At 43.2% G+C, this 19,181-nt stretch overlaps 1 protein-coding gene across 1 annotated transcript in view; it reads right to left on the bottom strand.

The window, feature by feature from the left end:
- The window catches only part of ptk7b (protein tyrosine kinase 7b), a 173,263-nt gene that overhangs the window by 39,857 nt on the left and 114,225 nt on the right, over positions 1 to 19,181 (bottom strand). The window contains exons 3-5 of the mRNA XM_023970005.2: positions 9,867 to 9,969; positions 7,267 to 7,451; positions 4,918 to 5,065 (exon numbers count right to left, since the gene is read on the bottom strand). Coding sequence (XP_023825773.1) covers positions 4,918 to 5,065; positions 7,267 to 7,451; positions 9,867 to 9,969 — 436 coding nt within the window. The remainder of the gene's footprint in view (positions 1 to 4,917; positions 5,066 to 7,266; positions 7,452 to 9,866; positions 9,970 to 19,181) is intronic.

A 19,181-nucleotide genomic window follows, 5' to 3' on the forward strand; every position in this document is an offset into this window, starting at 1 on the left:
AATATTAGGAAGATGTTCCCGAATGTTTTGTACACTCATCGTATAGCCTACCATTTAGGAGGACGATTTACAGGCAGAGACAAATAATTGGGGAATCAATATTTATTGACAATTAAAAGGTGGAACGCTCGCTCACCACGGTAGCCTATTCACACATTGCGCCTTTTCCTTTTCAATGATGATCAGATTTTTTTGATTGCACCTCGACTCACGTTGGTTGAGCACCCTCCACTTATTTCCATTGCTGGGTGGACTACTATTACTTTTGTTATTTTTTATTATAATTTAAAATTAAATTAAATTCAGGGTGTGGTGCAGAACCCTCAGCACCCCTACTTCCCGCGGCTATGAGGAGAGGTAGCCCACTGGGCACACACTGATTGAATCAACATTGTTTCCATGTAATTTAAATGAAATTAGGTTGAGCCAACATGGAATAGACGTTGAATTGACGTCTGTGCCCAGTGGGAGGCTACTGAACTTGAAGCAGTGAATTCTGAGAGTGTGTGAATAATGTGACAAATACATTTGAAGTCGGAAATTTACATACACTTAGGTTGGAGTCATTAAAACTCCTTTTTCAACCACTCCACAAATGTCTTGTTAACAAACTATAGTTTTGGCAAGTCGGTTAGGACATCTACTTACTTCTACACAAGTAATTTTTCCAACAATTGTTTACAGACAGATTATTTCACTCATAATTCACTGTATCACAATTCACTGTATCATAGGTCAGAAGTTTACATACACTAAGTTGACTGTGCCTTTAAACAGCTTGGAAAATTCCAGAAAATGATGTCATAGCTTTAGAAGCTTCTGATAGGCTAACTGACATAATTTGAGTCAATTGGAGGTGTACCTGTGGATGTATTTCAAGGCCTACTTTCAAACTCAGTGCCACTTTCCTTGACATCATGGGAAAATGTAAAGAAATCAGCCAAGACCTCAGAAAAAACATTGTGGACCTCCACAAGTCTGTTTCATCCTTGGGAGCAATTTCCAAATGCCTGAAGGTACCACATTCATCTGTACAAACAATAGTATGCAAGTATAAACACCCTGGGACCACGCAGCCGTCATACCGCTCAGGAAGGAGACGTGTTCTGTGTCCTAGAGATGAACGTACTTTGGTGCGAAAAGTACACATCAATCCCGGAACAACAGCAAAGGACCTTGTGAAGATGCTGGGGGAGACAGGTACAAAAGTATCTATATCCACAGTAAAACAAGTCCAATATCGACATAACCTTATAGGCTGCTCAGCAAGGAAGAAGCCACTGCTCCAAAACTGCCATAAAAAAGCCAGACTACGGTTTGCAACTGCACATGGGGACAAAGATTGTACTTTTTGGAGAAATGTCCTCTGCTCTAATAAAACAAAAACTTGAAAGAATTGAAAAAGTGTTTGCAGCAAGGAGGCCTACAAACCTGACTCAGTTACACCAGCTCTGTCAGGAGGAATGGGCCAAAATTCACCCAACTTATTGTGGGAAGCTTGTGGAAGGCTACCTGAAACGTTTGACCCAAGTTAAACAATTTAAAGGCAATGCTACCAAATACTAATTGAGTGTATTTAAATTTCTGACCCACTGGGAATGTGATGAAAGAAATAAAAGCTGAAATAATCATTCTCTCTACTATTATTCTGACATTTCACATTCTTAAAATAAAGTGTTGATCCTAACTGACCTAAGACAGGATTTATACTAGGATTTAAATGTAAAACCAAGGTAAATAAAAGGCATTTTTTTCAGTTCCACGCTATGAGCAGTTACTGCCTTTTTGCTTGGTAGGGCAGAATAATCTGCTGGACAACAAAAATATGTTCATCCCAAATTTGTCTGTCTGACCGCCCGCTCCCAACCGCAGCATGAAAAATGCTGACCACAGTGCAGTGATCTCTGTCGGGACCCGCAGCCCTCTACCTGGGGTTGTTCGGCATGCACAATTACTTGTAGAGATCAATGACTGTCAACACAGTTACATGCAGTTCCACACTCAAGGAGAGAACCCATCAGTTGTCAAAAAATAAGAGGTATTTTCAAAAGGTTAAAAAAAAATACAATATGAGCCCCCCCAAAAATGTGAACCGGCTATTCGTAACATTTAAATCGATTTTCTGACCAATGCATGCTACATTTGGATCGTTTTGGTGTCCGCAGACTGATGTACTTGTATCTTAAACATTTGAATCAAGGACCAATGTGTTTTTTTTTTTACATCCCTAATAAATGCCTCCTAGCTTCCATCGCTACTTTCTGTCCCTAACCCTAACCCTGAAACTAAATAATATCAAAACAATTTTTTATAAAACATAACTAAATAAAAACCAGTAAAGTGGATCTGAAAACTAACTGAAACTAAACAGAATTTCAATTAAAAATCTTAAAACAAATAGAAAAAGAAAAAAACGAATATAAAACACTATAATATTAAAGTTATTCCCCACTTCACAGTCTCACTGCTGAGTCGACATCAGCAGGGTCGCCTAGCCCCATTCTGACAATCTCATTATAAAATAATGCCTGTTGATATCCTACTCCATCTCACCCGTTCAACGCACACAATCGGTTCCTTTAATCAGTTTGCTATAGAAAGAACCAATGACTTAATCACCCCATATAACAGGCTGCTTTCAGTGCCTATCATGCACTTCATTTGTGCTAGGCTACATTGCCTGAAGGTATACTCAGGTTGTGTCCCAAAAGGCACCCTTATTCTCTATTTATTGCACTCATTTTGACCAGGGACCATAAGGCTATGGTCCAAAGAAGTACTCTGTATAGGGAATAAGGTGCCATTTGGGACAGCGTCACAGAGAGGTGGATGTTAGACGTAAAATGAATTGGTGAAAATCCATCACTTACATGTTGACATAAAACATTCTGTCAGGCTGTTTGTATCCACAAGGCCTCAGGTTTACTAGCCTGGCTGATGTGACTCACCTGTTACACAGCGAGGGAGAGTTGTGACACACTGGTCTGGACAGAAATGTGTTTGTTCATGCAAAAATTGTCTTGAGCTTTGATTGGTTCTCTCAAATGTGAATTTTTCCTGGGGCGATTTGAAAATCCAACAGTCGTTTTTGAAAAGGGGCAGTGCTCTGGGGTTGTCCATGTGGGTGTTTAAGTGAGAAAGACACAGAGGAGAACTAATCAGTAACAAAGCACGGCATCGTGCCGACAATATCAAAACAGCCTTTCCAGAGTTTGGTGTCAGCCAGACTACAGGTTTGCCACCAGTGATGAGGAACCTTTGAAAGCTCCTTCAAATCCCGACAACCTGCCCACTCGACCCAATCCCCTTCTCCAGACCATCTCTGGAGACCTTCTCCCATTTTTCACTTCCCTCATCAACTCATCCCTGACTACTGGCTGCGCTCCCCTCCTCAAGAAACCAACACTCTACCCCTCTGACGTAAAAAACGACTAGAAACCCTTTTTTCTTTTCCTTCCAAAACACTTGAGCATGCGGTCTCTGACCAACTCTCTCATTATCTCTCTCAGCACAATTTTCTTGACTCTAACCAGTCAGGCTTCAAGGCGGCTCACTCGACTGAGACTGCTCTCCACTGTGTCACAGAGGCTCTCCGCTCTGCCAAAGCTGACTCTGTCCTCATCCTCCTAGATCTATCTGCTGCCTTCGACACCGTGAACCATCAGATCCTCCTCTCCACCCTCTCAGGGTTGGGCGGATCAGGCTCTGCACACTCCTGGATTGCATCCTACCTGGCAGGTCGCTCCTACCAGGTGGCATAGAGAGAATCTGTGTCTGCACCCGTTGCGCTCACTACTGGTGTACCCCAGGGCTCAGTTCTAGGCCCTCTAGGTCCTCTTTTCTCTTTACACCAAGACACTCGGTTCCGTCATATCCTCACATGGTCTCTTCTATCATTGCTATGCAGATGACACTCAACTACTCTTCTCCTTCCCCATGCTGACACCCAGGTGGCAACACGCATCGCTGCGTGCCTGGCAGACATCTGCGCTTAGATGTCGGCCCCCCAGCTCAAGCTCAACAAAACTAAGCTGCTCTTCCTCCCGGGAAAGGCCTACCCACTCCAAGACCTCTGCATCAAGGTTGACAACTCCACGGTGTCCCCCTCACAGAGTGCAAAGAACCTTGGCATGACCCTGGACAACACCCTGTCATTCTCTGCAAACATCAAAGCAGTGACCCGCTCCTGTAGGTTCATGCTCTACAACATCTTGGCCATCCCACCCTTACGGGAGGGAAGCGTCCGCTCAGCCCAGTCAAAGCTCTTCTCTGTCCTGGCACACCAATGGTGGAACAAGCTTCGCCCTAAAGTCAGGACAATGGAGTCCCTGCCCATCTTTCGAAAACGTCTGAAACCCTACCTCTTTGAAGAGTATTTTAAATAACTCTCACAGCGCCCCCTGGTCAAAAGTAGTACAGAGAAGCAATAGGGTGCCATTTGGGACGCAGACTGAAGAGTATGTTAAATAACTCTCACAGCGCCCCCTGGTCAAAAGTAGTACAGAGAAGCAATAGGGTGCCATTTGGGACGCAGACACTGTACAATTGCATTACACTGCACAGTTCCAGAAATAACATTCCTTAGCATGCAACATTACCCTTCCAATTCATTAAGGCCTGAGCTGTGATAACAAACAAAGAGCTATAGACGCCAACACAGGAGTTCCACCTCACCGGGGTTCCACCTCACTGGGCCTCAAAGAACTCCAGTTACACATACGCCACACAGACAGACAGAGGAGGACAGATCGCCTTGGACAATGGGCTACTTGAAGAGGAGGTGGAGGAAGATCGAGGTTGTGGAGGAGGGGAGGGGGTGGAAGAAGAGACGGAGGAAGAGGTAGAGGGAGAGGAGAGGGGGAATGGAGGGAGAAGGCGTAAACAAGGTGAAAAGGAGGGTAGAGGACGGGTGTCTACCGGGACTTGTTGGTGAGAAGTTCAGTGTCATAGTACCACTCCACAGTGGGCTCTGGGACAGCGGTGAACTGACAGTGGAAGACAGCCTCCTCATTCTTCAGGACAACCTGGTCCCTTGGGGTCACTACTGGCCGGGGGAAACTCTTATCTGAGAGAAAGAGACAGAGAGACACATCACTACATCTGTGGGCATCAGTCCATAAAAACACAACACACACAACGCATGCACGGGCATGCCGCACAGATGCACACGCATCACAGACTCATGCAAAACACCCACACTCACACACGCAAAACACACACACACACACACACATTTCATACCAGGTTTTACTCAACGTTGCTAACAGCAGTGTGAGGTAGGCAGGGGGCCTTCAGGAGGTTCAGGATGTCAACACCTCTCGGCCCCAGGGAGACGTGATGAGGTCAGTAAGCACATTCCATAACTAGGCTCACGGCAAAACCATGACAGGGCATCCACCCCCCCCTACATCACCAGAACCAAACAGGCCATTCTCCCCTATCTTCTCTCCCCTATACCAATAGGTCCTTTGATAAATTAAATTAATCTTGTAATTGTTAGAAAGATTCCAGAATGTCTTCTTTGATTAGTTGACAGACATACTGTAATTAAAGGCAGGCCCAGATTCTAAACCCTGTTTTTAGGCCCTAATGGTCTTATGTCAGTTAGCACAACATTCGTTTAGGGACTGCGGATCGTGTAGCAAGACAATGGGGCCTAACAGGGCATCCTCTCTCCCCTCCTCCACCACCAGAACTTGTCTGCCAGTCAAACACACCCACTCTCCAGGCCCTGTTTTGGGCTGCAGCTGGCTTGGCGGTGCCCAGTGAGGTGTCAGAGTCAGGGTTTACCTCTAAATACCTAGCCACAGCTTAGGTCAGAAAGTGCAGACTGCAGCGCTTTAAATATGATTTTGGACATTCGTGTCTAATGCCCCTAATCCAGGTCTATGGATAAGGCTCTTCAGATTTCACAGCCATAAAGAGATGTGGGTGCCAGAAATCCCATTAGGGTGTTCTAAACAGAGCAAAGCTGAACGCTAACTGGGCAGAGCAGCACACACCTGGGCAGACCTTGATTAGAATACTATTTGAAATGTTTGCTTAAGCCTGCCTTAAGAGTGCCAGGTGGACGGAGTTTGGGCTTTTGGGAATGTTATATTGGTTACATTGCGACAAGCAAGCATTGGAAATGATTTCAAAAATCATTCAAAAATGATTATTTGAACCCAGGTTTGTACTTGTGCCACCCACAATGTGAGCAGGCCATACTGTACTTAGGGACCTGTCCAAAGCTGTCTGTCAACTATTCGCTCATACTGAAGGACTATGGGAGTGCACTGTGCAGCAGGTGGAAACTCAACAATTATCTTTTTTATTTATTTATTTATTCTCTCCATCCAAGTGCTAATCCGGTGTGCGTGCGGTGTGGTGTGTCTATGCGTGCATGCGCGTGTGTGTTTAACAGCACAGGTGGCTAATTGGAGTGGAGATCAGGTTCCTCCCATAGATGTGCTCCTGACTGAGTACTCTATTTTGTGTGGTGATGTACTCCGGGGCACATTTCCACACACACATACTGTGTAATGAGCAAAAATGTATACAGAAACCAGGACAAAAACACAGGGACTCATACTGTGAAATTGTGCTTATTGAAACACAACAGAATCACCAAAAATTGAACAAAACAGTGAAATGGAATTCCGGGCAATAAACTGAGGAAGCTAATGTTTATATGTACAGCACCTTTACAATAACTGGATTTGTGGGATTTATAGTGCGTGTGAGAGAGTGGCTGTGGCTACTTACATAACGGTAGGCCCTGTAGTAATCCCATTACAGGCTCTCTCTTCACACTAACGGTCCACAGCTACACATTCACTGCAGAACAAATCTCATACTGCCGCCAGGCCTCTAACAGGCCTATCAGGTGACTAAACACACCATGACAGGTGTGAAAATATTTAAGAAAAGTGGAAAATATGCTAACACGCCATAACCTTTCCTTTGTTTTTATTAACGTCACACTGTTGCCTGGCTCAACAGAGCAGCAGGCACACATTGTGTGTGTGTGTGTGTGTGTGTGTGTGTGTGTGTGTGTGTGGTTCTTTTGAAGACCATGCTGCAAAGGTAGGAACGAGAAAATGCAACTCAGTAATGGGGCCAGATTGCCAGGGGTACCAAAGTGTGTGCGATGTCAACAAAGAGAACAGGATTATGAAGCAGCATTTACTGAGAAGCGGAGCCCACACACACATATACTAAAACACACACACACACACAGGATAAACGTGCACAGACAAAAACGATGCATGCACACACACACACCTATGATGTTGAGGGTGAAGTTGGCGTTGCTGCACACATGGCCGGCTGCATTCTTGGCACAGCAGTAGTACAGGCCGTTGTCGTCGGGGCTGGCGCTCTTGAAGGTGAGGGTGCGCTCTTTGTTGTTGATTTGATGGGTCTTCTCTGTCAACCTCATCCCATCCCGAAACCACTGGCACGTAGGCCTGCGGAGGAAGGAGAATAGAGGAGGCAGATCAGTGGAAAGTAAAATTACGTATTTCATATTACAATACACACACTGTAATATACAGTTGAAGTCGGAAGTTTACGTACACCTTAGCCAAATACAGTTAAACTCAGTTTTTCACAATTCCTGACATTTAATCCTAGTAGAAATTCCCTGTCTTAGGTCAGTTAGGATCACCGCTTTATTTTAAGAATGTGAAATGTCAGAATAATAGTAGAGAGAATGATTATTTCAGCTTTTATTTCTTTCATCACATTCCCAGTGGATCAGAAGTTTGCATACACTCAATTATTATTTGGTAGCATTGCCTTTAAATTGTTTAACTTGGGTCAAATGTTTCGGGTAGCCTTCCACAAGCTTCCCACAATAAGTTGGGTGAATTTTGGTCCATTCCTCCTGACAGAGCTGGTGTAACTGAGTCAGGTTTGTAGGCCTCCTTGCTCGCACACGCTTTTTCAGTACTGCCCACAAATTTTCTGTAGGATTGAGGATTGAGCGGCCTTTCAGGTTATGTCGATATAGGAGTTGTTTTACTGTGGATATAGATACTTTTGTACCCGTTTCCTCCAGCATCTTCACAAGGTCCTTTGCTGTTGTTCTGGGATTGATTTGCACATTTCGCACCAAAGTACGTTCATCTCTAGGAGACAGAACACGTCTCCTTCCTGAGCGGTATGACGGCTGCGTGGTCCCATGGTGTTTATACTTGCATACTATTGTTTGTACAGATGAATGTGGTACCTTCAGGCATTTGGAAATTGCTCCCAAGGATGAACCAGACTTTTTTCTGAGGTCTTGGCTGATTTCTTTAGATTTTCCCATGATGTCAAGCAAAGAGGCACTGAGTTTGAAGGTAGGCCTTGAAATACATCCACAGGTACACCTCCAATTGACTCTAATGATGTCAATTAGCCTATCAGAAGCTTCTAAAGCCATGACATCATTTTCTGGAATTTTCCAAGCTGTTTAAAGGCACAGTCAACTTAGTGTATGTAAACTTCTGACTCACTGGAATTGTGATACAGTGAATTATAAGTGAAATAATCTGTATGTAAACAATTGTTGGAAAAATTACTTGTGTCATGCACAAAGTAGATGTCCTAACCGACTTGCCAAAACTATAGTTTGTTAACAAGACATCTGTGGAGTGGTTGAAAAACGAGTTTTAGTGACTCCAACCTAAGTGTATGTAAACTTCCGACTTCAACTGTAAATACGGTATCAAAGCAAGTACTGTGTAATGACACATAGTATAAATACCGTAAAATGTACTACATCATACTGTAAAAAAGTTAATGATAGCATAAACAGAATGAATGAATGCATTACAGTTAGTGAGGGGAGGGGTTTGTATTTCACAGTATTTTACTGTAATTACAAGGGATTGGTGCAAACAGGTTGGCTGCTTGGTAAAGTGTTTACAGATTATAGAATATTAGTGAATATTTTGTGTTTTATATCACTTGCACTTCTAGAGGCCCTAAACGGGTTCCAAACTGGCAGCGACTACAGAGCAAAACAGACCAAAAGGACATGGCAAAATGTTGAATCATTTTAGGTTTAAAACTTGCTGCCACTCCAACCTGTCCCCTATACATTTCAAAATGATAAAGCACTACAACCACATAGGAGTTAAATTGGTACAGCATTCTTACTCACAGCTGTAACAAATATAGCCTCTTACAAGGCACACCTCAAAATATGTTGATGAGACAGAAACAACAATACCATGAATTCACTAGTGGTGAAAATGTTTTTGGTGATCTAAAGATACGGTACATCACTGTATTCTGTGGGTGGAATTACAGTACCATTCGAAATAAGGCAATTATTTCACCGCCCGCAACATTTTCCCACAATGCACCATCATTTACAGTATGCTGCAGTAAAATGTTTCAGAGTATTTTATTGTTGACAATTCCCCAAATGACTGTATAAATTACAGTTTTCCATTATCCGTTTTCCGTTAAAGAGAGTGAGGAGGGCATGAGAAGGTATTTTACAATAAAATATTTACATAAAAATGTTACAATAAAATTTAAAAAAATTCTACAATGTAAATTTGGAATCTGTAATTCCCTGCATCACAAGCGGGAAAAGCATGGTTATGTGCGTGTGTAACAGTTTAGCTTCCGTCCCTCTCCTCACCCCTACCTGGGCTCGAACCAGGGACCCTCTGCACACAACAACAGCAGCCACCCTCGAAGCATCGATACCCATCGCTCCACAAAAGCCACGGCCCCAACATTTTTGATTTAATACATTTTAGAATAAGGCTGTAACGTAACAAAATGTGGAAAAAGTCAAGGGGTCTGAATACTTTCCGAAGCCCTGTACATGCACCCCTTGAATTCTGAATTCAAGGTAAAGGAAGAGAGGCGGAGGGGCTCACCGCGGGTGTCCGTCAATGTGGCACCGCAATGTCACTGGTGCAGAGCTCTCGATCTCTGCCTCCGTGGCTGGCTCCTTCAGGGTCACACCCCCACTTTCCAACCCTGTTAAAGGGGGGAGGGGGAGGGGGAGGGAGAGAGAGAGAGAATGACAGAGAGAGAGAAGAGAGAGAGAGAGAGAGCGACGAGAGAGAGAGAGAGAGAGAGGAGAGAGAGAGAGAGACAGCAGCATGACAGAGTTAGAGAGCGAGAGAGAGGAGAGAGAGAGACAGCAGAAAATAGGGAGAAAGAATGAGAGGGGAAGAGGGAGAAAGCGCAGAGAGAGAAGAGGGAGAGAGGATGAGAGGGACAGGAGGAACATTTCGTTAATGTGGTATTCTTATGCTGCGTCTTCTCATGAAACACACTGTAACACAGTATCCAGGCTAACTGTCACGTTGATGGTAGCAGCCACACTGAGAAAAGTTCCTTTGCAGTTTTGACCAATTCCAAATGGATAAGGAAAATTCAACAAAAATAGCACATATCTGTCATTATATCAGATTATCCACCATACTGGATGTATCTATGATGTTGATGAAATGAGACTGGCAGATTCTAGTGAAGCAAATACTACACCTTCTCACAGCTCTTTTTTTTTTAACTTTCCTATCTAACCAGGGGAGTCAGCAGAGATTGACAGCGTGAAGCAGTGAGGATCTCCCTCACGGATCCATTCCACTGAAGTGGACCAATTGATTTTTCATAACGACAGCGCTTATTAGTCTTTGACTGTCCCCTGCTGTGTTGTGTGACAGGCTGCTTCCCAATGGGAACAGGGTTCTGGTCAAAAGGAGTGCACTATATAGGGAATATAGGATGCCATTTGGGATGCAGGCTCTTTATTGGCACCAGGCTAGGCTAATCGTCATTCATATGATGGTATGTACAGTAATACGGTGTTATATCTGTCATGCTTAAATGTATTTGATGTATATGAGGAGGAATTTGGACCAGACATCCATTTAGCCAGAGTGCCTGTTTGTTTCTATACAGTCTATGGTTTGTTGGGGCTGCGTGGATTTCTAATCGTGTGTGTGGTGTGTGTGTGTGTGTGTGTGTGTGTGTGTGTGTGTGTGTGTGTGTGTGTGTGTTGTGTGTGTGTGTAGTAGCAAGGCTCAAGTCACACCACCTGAGAATACAGCACAGTTCAGCTTCATTTGGCTGTGTTGGCAAAATGGTAATCCATTTGTCAACTATTTGTAATGTCACAGACTGCTTTCAAATAGAAACTGACAAACAGATTTACTGGTAAAACTTGGATCATTGTTATACTAACTTCCGCGACGCATATAAGGCCTCCCCCGCCCCCTCCTTTCGGAAAAGCTGACCACGACTCCATTTTTGTGCTTCAGCCTACAAACAGAAACTAAAACAGCAAGCTCCCGCGCTCAGGTCTGTTCAACACTGGTCCGACCAATTCTGATCCACGCTTCAAGACTGCTTCGATCACGTGGATTGGGATATGTTCGCATTGCGTCCAACAACACATTGGCGAATACGCTGATTCGGTGAGCGAGTTCATTAAAATGGCATTGACGATGTTGTACCCACAGCAACGATTAAAACATTCCTAAACCAGAAACCGTGGATTGATGGCAGCATTCGCGTGAAACTGAAAGCGCGAACCATGCTTTTAACCAGGCAAGGTGACCGGAAACATGACCGAATACAAACAGTGTAGTATTCCTCCGCAAGGCAATCAAACAAGCTAAGTGCCAGTATAGAGACAAAGTAGAGTCGCAATTCAACAGCTCAGACACAAGAGGTATGTGGAGGGTCTACAGTCAATCACGGATTACAAAAAAGAACCAGCCCCGTCGCGGACCAGGATGTCTTGCTCCCAGACAGACTAAATAACTTTTTGGCTCGCTTTGAGGACAATACAGTGCCACTGACACCGGCCCGCTACCAAAACCTGCGGTCTTCTTCACTGCAGCCGAGGTGAGTAAAACATTTAAACGTGTAACCCCTCGCAAGGCTGCAGGCCCAGACGGCATTCCCAGCCGCATCCTCAGAGCATGCGCAGACCAGCTGGCTGGTGTGTTTAAGGACATATTCAATCAATCCTTATCCCCAGTCTGCTGTTCCACATACTTCAAGAGGCCACCATTGTTCCTGTTACCAAGAAAGTAAGAACTGAGATAGAAGACTACCGCGCCGTAGCACTCACTTCCGTCATCATGAAGTGCTTTGAAGACTAGTCAAGAGACATATCACCTCCACCCTACCTGACACCCTAGACCCACTCCAATTTGCTTACCGACCCAATAGGTCCACAGACGACCACGCAACCACACTGCCCTAACCCATCTGGACAAGAGGAATACCTATGTGAGAATGCTGTTCATCGACTACAGCTCAGCATTAACACCATAGTACCCTCCAAACTCGTCATCAAGCTCGAGACCTGGGTCTCGACCCCGCCCTGTGCAACTGGGTCCTGGACTTCCTGACGGGCCCCCAGGTGGTGAGGGTAGGTAAAACAAGTACCGCTGATCCTCAACACTGGGCCCCACAAGGGTGGTTCTGAGCCCTCTCCTGTACTCCCTGTTCACCCACGACTGCGTGGCCATGCACGCCTCCAACTCAATCATCAAGTTTGCGGACGACATACAGTGGTAGGCTTGATTACCAACAACGACGAGACGGCTACAGGAGGAGGTGAGGGCTCGGAGTGTGGTGTCAGAAAATAACCTCACATCAACGTCAACAAACAAAGGAGATGATTGTGGACTTCAGGAAACAGCAGAGGGAGCACCCCCCTATCCACATCGACGGGACAGTAGTGGAGAAGGTGGAAAGTTAAGTTCCTCGGTGTACACATCACGGACAAACTGAATTGGTCCACCCACACAGACAGCGTTGTGAAGAAGGCGCAGCCTCAGGAGGCTGAAGAAATTCGGCTTGTCACCAAAAGCACTCACAAACTTCTAGAGATGCACAATTGAGAGCATCCTGTCGGGCTGTATTTTCAGCGAAAGCATAAGATGCTATTATCTGATGATAGCACAACAGTAAACAAAGAGAGTATAGCATATTTCAACACTGCAGGCACGACACAAAACGCAGAAATAAAATATAAATCATGCCTTACCTTTGACGAGATTCTTTTGTTGGCACTCCAATATGTCCCATAAACATCACAAATGGTCCTTTTGTTCGATTAATTCCGTCCATATATATCCAAATTGTCCATTTATTTGGCGCGGTTGATCCAGAAAAAAAACAGCTTCCAATTTGCGCAAAGTCACTACAAAATATCWKAAAAATTACCTCTAAACTTTGCCAAAACATTTCAAACTACTTTTGTAATACAACTTAAGGTATTTGTAAACGTTAATAATCGATCAAATTGAAGACGGGTTCTGTTTTCAATACAGGAGATCTGTTTTCAATACAGGAGATCAACAAACTAACGCTACTTTTCTAGTCTTGCGCAACTCTCAAACAGTACACTTGACGTTACACTGTTTCCAGGTGGCCTCACTTCTTCATTGCACAAAGGAATAACCTCAACCTATTTCCAAAGAGTGGTGACATCCAGTGGAAGCGGTAGGAACTGAAAACAGGGTGATTAGAAATCCAGTATTACAATGAAATCTCATTGAACAGACAGTGACTTAAAAAAATTATAATAATAATGGTTAGTCCTCGGGGTTTTGCCTGCTACATAAGTTCTGTTATACTTACAGACATGATTCAAACAGTTTTAGATACGTCAGAGTGTTTTCTATCCAAATCTACTAATAATATGCATATCTTATATTCTGGGGATGAGTAGAAGGAAGTTGAAATTGGGCACGCTATTTATCCAATAGTGAATTTGCTGCCCCCTATCCTAGAGAAGTTAACATTCGCAAGGCCACAGGGCCAGACGGATTACCAGGACACGTACTCAGAGCATGCACTGACCAGCTGGCAAGTGTCTTCACTGACATTTCCATCCTCTCCCTGACCCAGTCTGTAGTACCAACTGTCTAAATGACTAATCGCCCCGTAGCACACACATCTGTTGACATGAAATGCTTTGAAAGGCTGGTCATGGCTCACATCAACACCATCATTCAAGATACCCCAGTTCTATTCCAATACCATCCAAATAGATCCACAGACGACGCAATCTCTATTGCACTCCACTGCCCTCTCCCACCTGGAAAAGAGGAACACCTATGTGAAAATGCTGTTCATTGACTACAGCTCAGCAGCGTTCAACACCATAGTGCCCTCGAAGTTCATCACTAAGCTAAGGACCCTGCCATCCAGGACCTCTATACCTGGCGGTGTCAGACGAAGGCCCTAAAAATTGTCAAAGACTTCAGCCACCCAAGTCATAGACTGTTCTCTCTGCTACTGCAAGGCAAGCGGTTCTAAATCGTTAGTTAAATAGTTAACCAAAAAGCTACCTGGACTATGTGCATTTACCCTTTTTGCAATCACTTTTTTGACTCATCACATACACTGCTACTGTTTATTATCTATCCTGTTGTCTAGTTACTTTATTCCTAGTATATGTACATATCTACCTCAATTACCTCATACCTCTGCATATCGATTTGGTACTGGTACCCTGTGTATATAGCCAAGTTATCGTTACTGATTGTGCATTTATTATAACTTGTATTATTATTATTTTCTATTATGTCTCTATTCTCTGTCTCTCTGCATTGTTGGGAAGGGCCCGTAAGTAAGCATTTCACTGTTGTTTTTGAAGCATTTGATTGAATTAGCTAACCGTGACAGAGCATGCCCTAGTGCTACAGCTCTGTGTGTGTCTTGTGTGTGTGTGTGTGTTTGCAGTATGTCTGATGATGGACTTAGGGATGCTGATTGGCTATGGCTTTCAGTCAAGTCCTCTACTGTGGGTGAGGCTCTCACTATGATCTGGGGCCAAACACAGACAGACCTGTCATTAGGGGTGCTGAGAAGGAGGGATGAGGCAAACCTCCCAACCAAGAGGAAACAGTGGGTCACAAAGGGAGAGAGGAGAAAGTAACAACACCACACAGTCCATAAATACTCATCCATATGGCTGCCATGCCTTGTCAGTTTGCTTGGTAATATGACCGAACACCCTCCACCTGTCACCTTCCCTCTATAAAATACATCCGTTACTACAGACAGATATCATCTGACTTTTAAACTCTATTGACAATGAATGCTCAACCAAGACAGGAACCAGAGCAATGAAAAGGGGGGAAAAGAGGAGAAACCTGGCAACCACAAGCCATTAGGAGAAACAAGGCTTTATGAAAGCTAGGAGTCAGGCAGAACGCCAGGTCTGCATCGCTAGTGTTAATAACAGAGATGAATGCTAGGACATTGTTAGGCCAGAGGCTTAGGGTTATTCACGCCTCGGCGCACCAAGGGACCAATATGTGTGTGTATGTATGGGTTTACACTCAACGTGCTGATTTGTTGCCATGGTGAATGGTTTCCCTGATGCAGTCAAACCACAGTAACCTGAGTTACGGGTGGATTTGGTCAGAAAAACAGACATAACTGGCTACTGTATTATGGTCAAATGAAAAACATTTCAGATGGGTATGGACATGATGAATACAGACTCTCCTGCAACTATTCCCCAGGTCGTTGCTGCAAAAGATAATAATGAACAGTTTCTTTCCAAAACACTATATATCCCTTTTCAGAAATGTTGGTAAATTTGCTTTTATTGTTTAAAGAACTTATGAAAGAGATTGCCTACTGGGCACACACTGGTTGAATCAACATATTTTCCACGTCATTTCAATGAAATGATGTTGAACCAACGTGGAATAAACGTTTAACTGACGTCTGTGCCCAGTGGGTGTTGTGTTTTTTTTCCACCATCTATTCATCACATGGGGTTGTTCAATGACAGACATGTATTTGTTTGAAATCTGTCACTTGATGGTTTCATTTCAGAGAGACAAATAATCATTGCCAAACGCTATATATCCGCCTCACTCTCAGAGAAATAAGTAGTACTGCTAGGTTTTACACGGTCAAATGTAACAAATAACTACATAAAGAACACTGTGTTAAGTGATACATTTGTGACATCAGCACAAAAACATTGTTTAAAAAAAATCTAACTGGTAATATGAGATCTATATGTAAAACATGTACATTTGACATTTAGTCATTCAGCAGACGCTCTTATCCAGAGCGACTTACAGTTCATCTTAAGATAGCTAGGTGAGACAACAACATATCACAGTCAAATATACAGTATACGAACATTCCATTCCAGCTAAACAATAGATGTGTAGCTTTTTGCAACAAAAAAAATCATTTTGACGCACACCTAAAATCTCAGAATTAAAAAATCTGAGAACAGCAATATTTTACACAAACACATGAATGTACCCTTAAGCAATATTATGTGGTGAAAAAATTTGTGGATATGGCATTTTGGAAATAAACTCTTCATATGTTCTTACCAGGTAAGTCAACTTACCTGGTAAAATAAGTGTTAAAAAAGAAGGATAAACATACAGCTTTCTAAACATGAGACGTGAAACTACACTAAACAATATAATGTCTTAAAACATACTGTACGCTATGTATCCATACAATACTTCGATTCCTCACCTTTTCCCAAAAGTTCGATTCCTCACCTTTTCTGTGATGGTTTCATACTCACGAGGTAGCCAATAGGCCTACAACAAGGAAACCATTCGTCCCATCTCACGTTTAATTGGATCCACTTCAAAGTAGTAAACAGATAAGCTAGTTGAAATATTTTGCTCTATGTCATCTGATCCAAACAACAGTATATTAACGTGGAACAGACGGTTGTAGGCTGCTTCTGTAGCTTATAACGTCGGAATACTTTCACTTCAAATTCCTCGAGTAGACAATATTGCACTTATACACATACAGTGGCAAGAAAAAGTATGTGAACCCTTTGGAATTACCTGGATTTCTGTATAAATTGGTCATCAAATTTGATCTGATCTTCATCTAAGTCACAGCGAGAGACAAATATAGTGTGCTTAAAATAATTACACACAAATTATTGTATTTTTCTTGTCTATATTGTCCATCATTTAAACATTCACAGTACAGTGTAGGCTGGAAAAAGTATGTGAACCCCTAGGCTAATGAGTTCTCCAAAAGATAATTGGAGTCAGGAGTCAGCTAACCTGGAGTCCAATCAATGAGATGAGATTGGAGATGTTTTGCCCTATAAAAAAACACTCACAAAATTTGAGTTTGCTATTCACAAGAAGCATTGCCTGATGTGAACCATGCCTCGAACAAAAGAGATCTCATAAGACCTAAGACTAAGAATTGCTGACTTGCATAAAGCTGGAAAGGGTAACAAAAGTATCTCTAAAAGCCTTGATGTTTGGGCTCCTGAGGGGCGCAGCGGTCTAAGGCACTGCATCTCAGTGCAAGACGCGTCACTACAGTCCCTGGTTCGAATCCAGGTTGTATCTCATCCAGCCGTGTTTGAGAGTCCCATWGGGRGGCGCGCAATTGMCCCAGCGTCGTCCGGGTTTGGCCGGGGTAGGCCGTCATTGTAAAAAGGAATTTGTTCTTAACTGACTTGCCTAGATAAATAAATAAAAAATAATTAAATGTTCCTCAGTCCATGGTAAGACAAATTGTCTATAAATGGAGAAAGTTCAGCACTGTTGCTACTCTCCCTAGGAGTGGCCGTCCTGCAAAGACGACTGCAAAAGCACAGCGCATTATGCTCAATGAGGTTAAGAAGAATCCTAGAGGTTCAGCTAAAGACTTCCAGAAATCTCTGGAACATGCTAACATCTCTGTTGACGAGTCTATATTCAAAATATTCACAGCGCTACCGGCAAAATATTCTGTGGACAGATGAAACTACAGTTGAGTTGTTTAGGATCAACACACAACACTATGTGGGGAGAAAAAAAGGCACAGCACACCAACATCAAAACCTCATCCCAACTGTACAGCATGGTGGAGGAAGCATRATGGTTTGGGGCTGCTTCGTGGCTGAATGGAAGCAAGTCCGCGCCGTTAGCATACACTACGGTTCAAAAGTTTGYGGTCACTTAGAAATGTCCTTGTTTTTGAAAGAAAAGCATATTTTTTGTCCATTTAAAATAACATCAAATTTATCAGAAATACAGTGTAGACATTGTTAATGTTGTAAATGACTACTGCAGCTGGAAACGGCAGATTTTTTATGGAATATCTACATAGGCGTACAGAGGCCCATTATCAGCAAACATCACTCCTGTGTTCAAAATTTAGCATTTTGAAAGGCTAATTGATCATTAGAAAACCCTTTTGCAATGCGAAAAATTGCTAAGAAACTGAAGATCTCGTACAACGCTGTGTATTTCTCCCTTCACAGAACAGCGCAAACTGGCTCTAACCAAACTGACTCTAACCTACTTACGGCAACCACCGTAAGTAGGAAATGTTTCAGAATTTGCGGGCAGTGCAGCAAAGATTCGAGAAAAAGTAAATGCAAAACATTGTTGTCTTTAAAAACTTTGTGTATGTAAGATAACCTAGACCTACAGCAAATATCACTGCAAAAGTTTAACATTCTGCCATCAGCTCCAAAGACATTTGATCAAGTTCGCTATTGCCTCGGCCTAATTCGAATACTACCTAAGTATACAGCAAATAAGGGTAGTTTTAATGTTTGTTCACGCGCGCACAGTTTCAGGACGGGCYTGATTTATAACGYGAAACATGRGTATGTATGGAGTGCACCAAGTTWATAAATSTCAATATTTTTGTACGTGCGCAGTCTTTTCAGAAATGGCACAAGCAAATATTTAGTGTGAAATMTACGCTATGGTTATAAATGAGGCCCCTGGGCCATATCACATAGAGGCAGGCACTGTCTGGATCATTACACCTGTACACATGGGGGACTTATTTTGACAGRCAACCACAGGAAATGAAAGAGCTTGAGGTGTAGGGGATCCTGGGAGACTCCGTAATTCTGCTATCAAACACCACAGATGCTGATCTCCCAGGTAGCGCTGAGATGCTGTGGTGCATTGTGGGGGAAAGAAAACATGGAATCCTATTAGGGAGAGTCCCGAATGTGACGGTGAGGAGTGTGTGTGTGTGTGTGTGCGCGCGCACGGGCACATTTGGGTGTGTGTGCGGGTGCATGCACATACACCGAAGGTGCTGTGTGGAATGAGTGTTTAAAAATCATAATTTGCAGATTACCCATCTTTCCCACTAGTTCCACATGCCACTGTAATTCCACATCTCGGTACAATCAAGTTCAACCCTACAAACCCTAGGACTAACAAACAAGCTGACAATAGGCTTCCTGTCGC

This window comes from Salvelinus sp. IW2-2015, linkage group LG25 (genome assembly GCF_002910315.2).
Source record: "Salvelinus sp. IW2-2015 linkage group LG25, ASM291031v2, whole genome shotgun sequence".
Lineage (NCBI taxonomy): Eukaryota > Metazoa > Chordata > Actinopteri > Salmoniformes > Salmonidae > Salvelinus > Salvelinus sp. IW2-2015.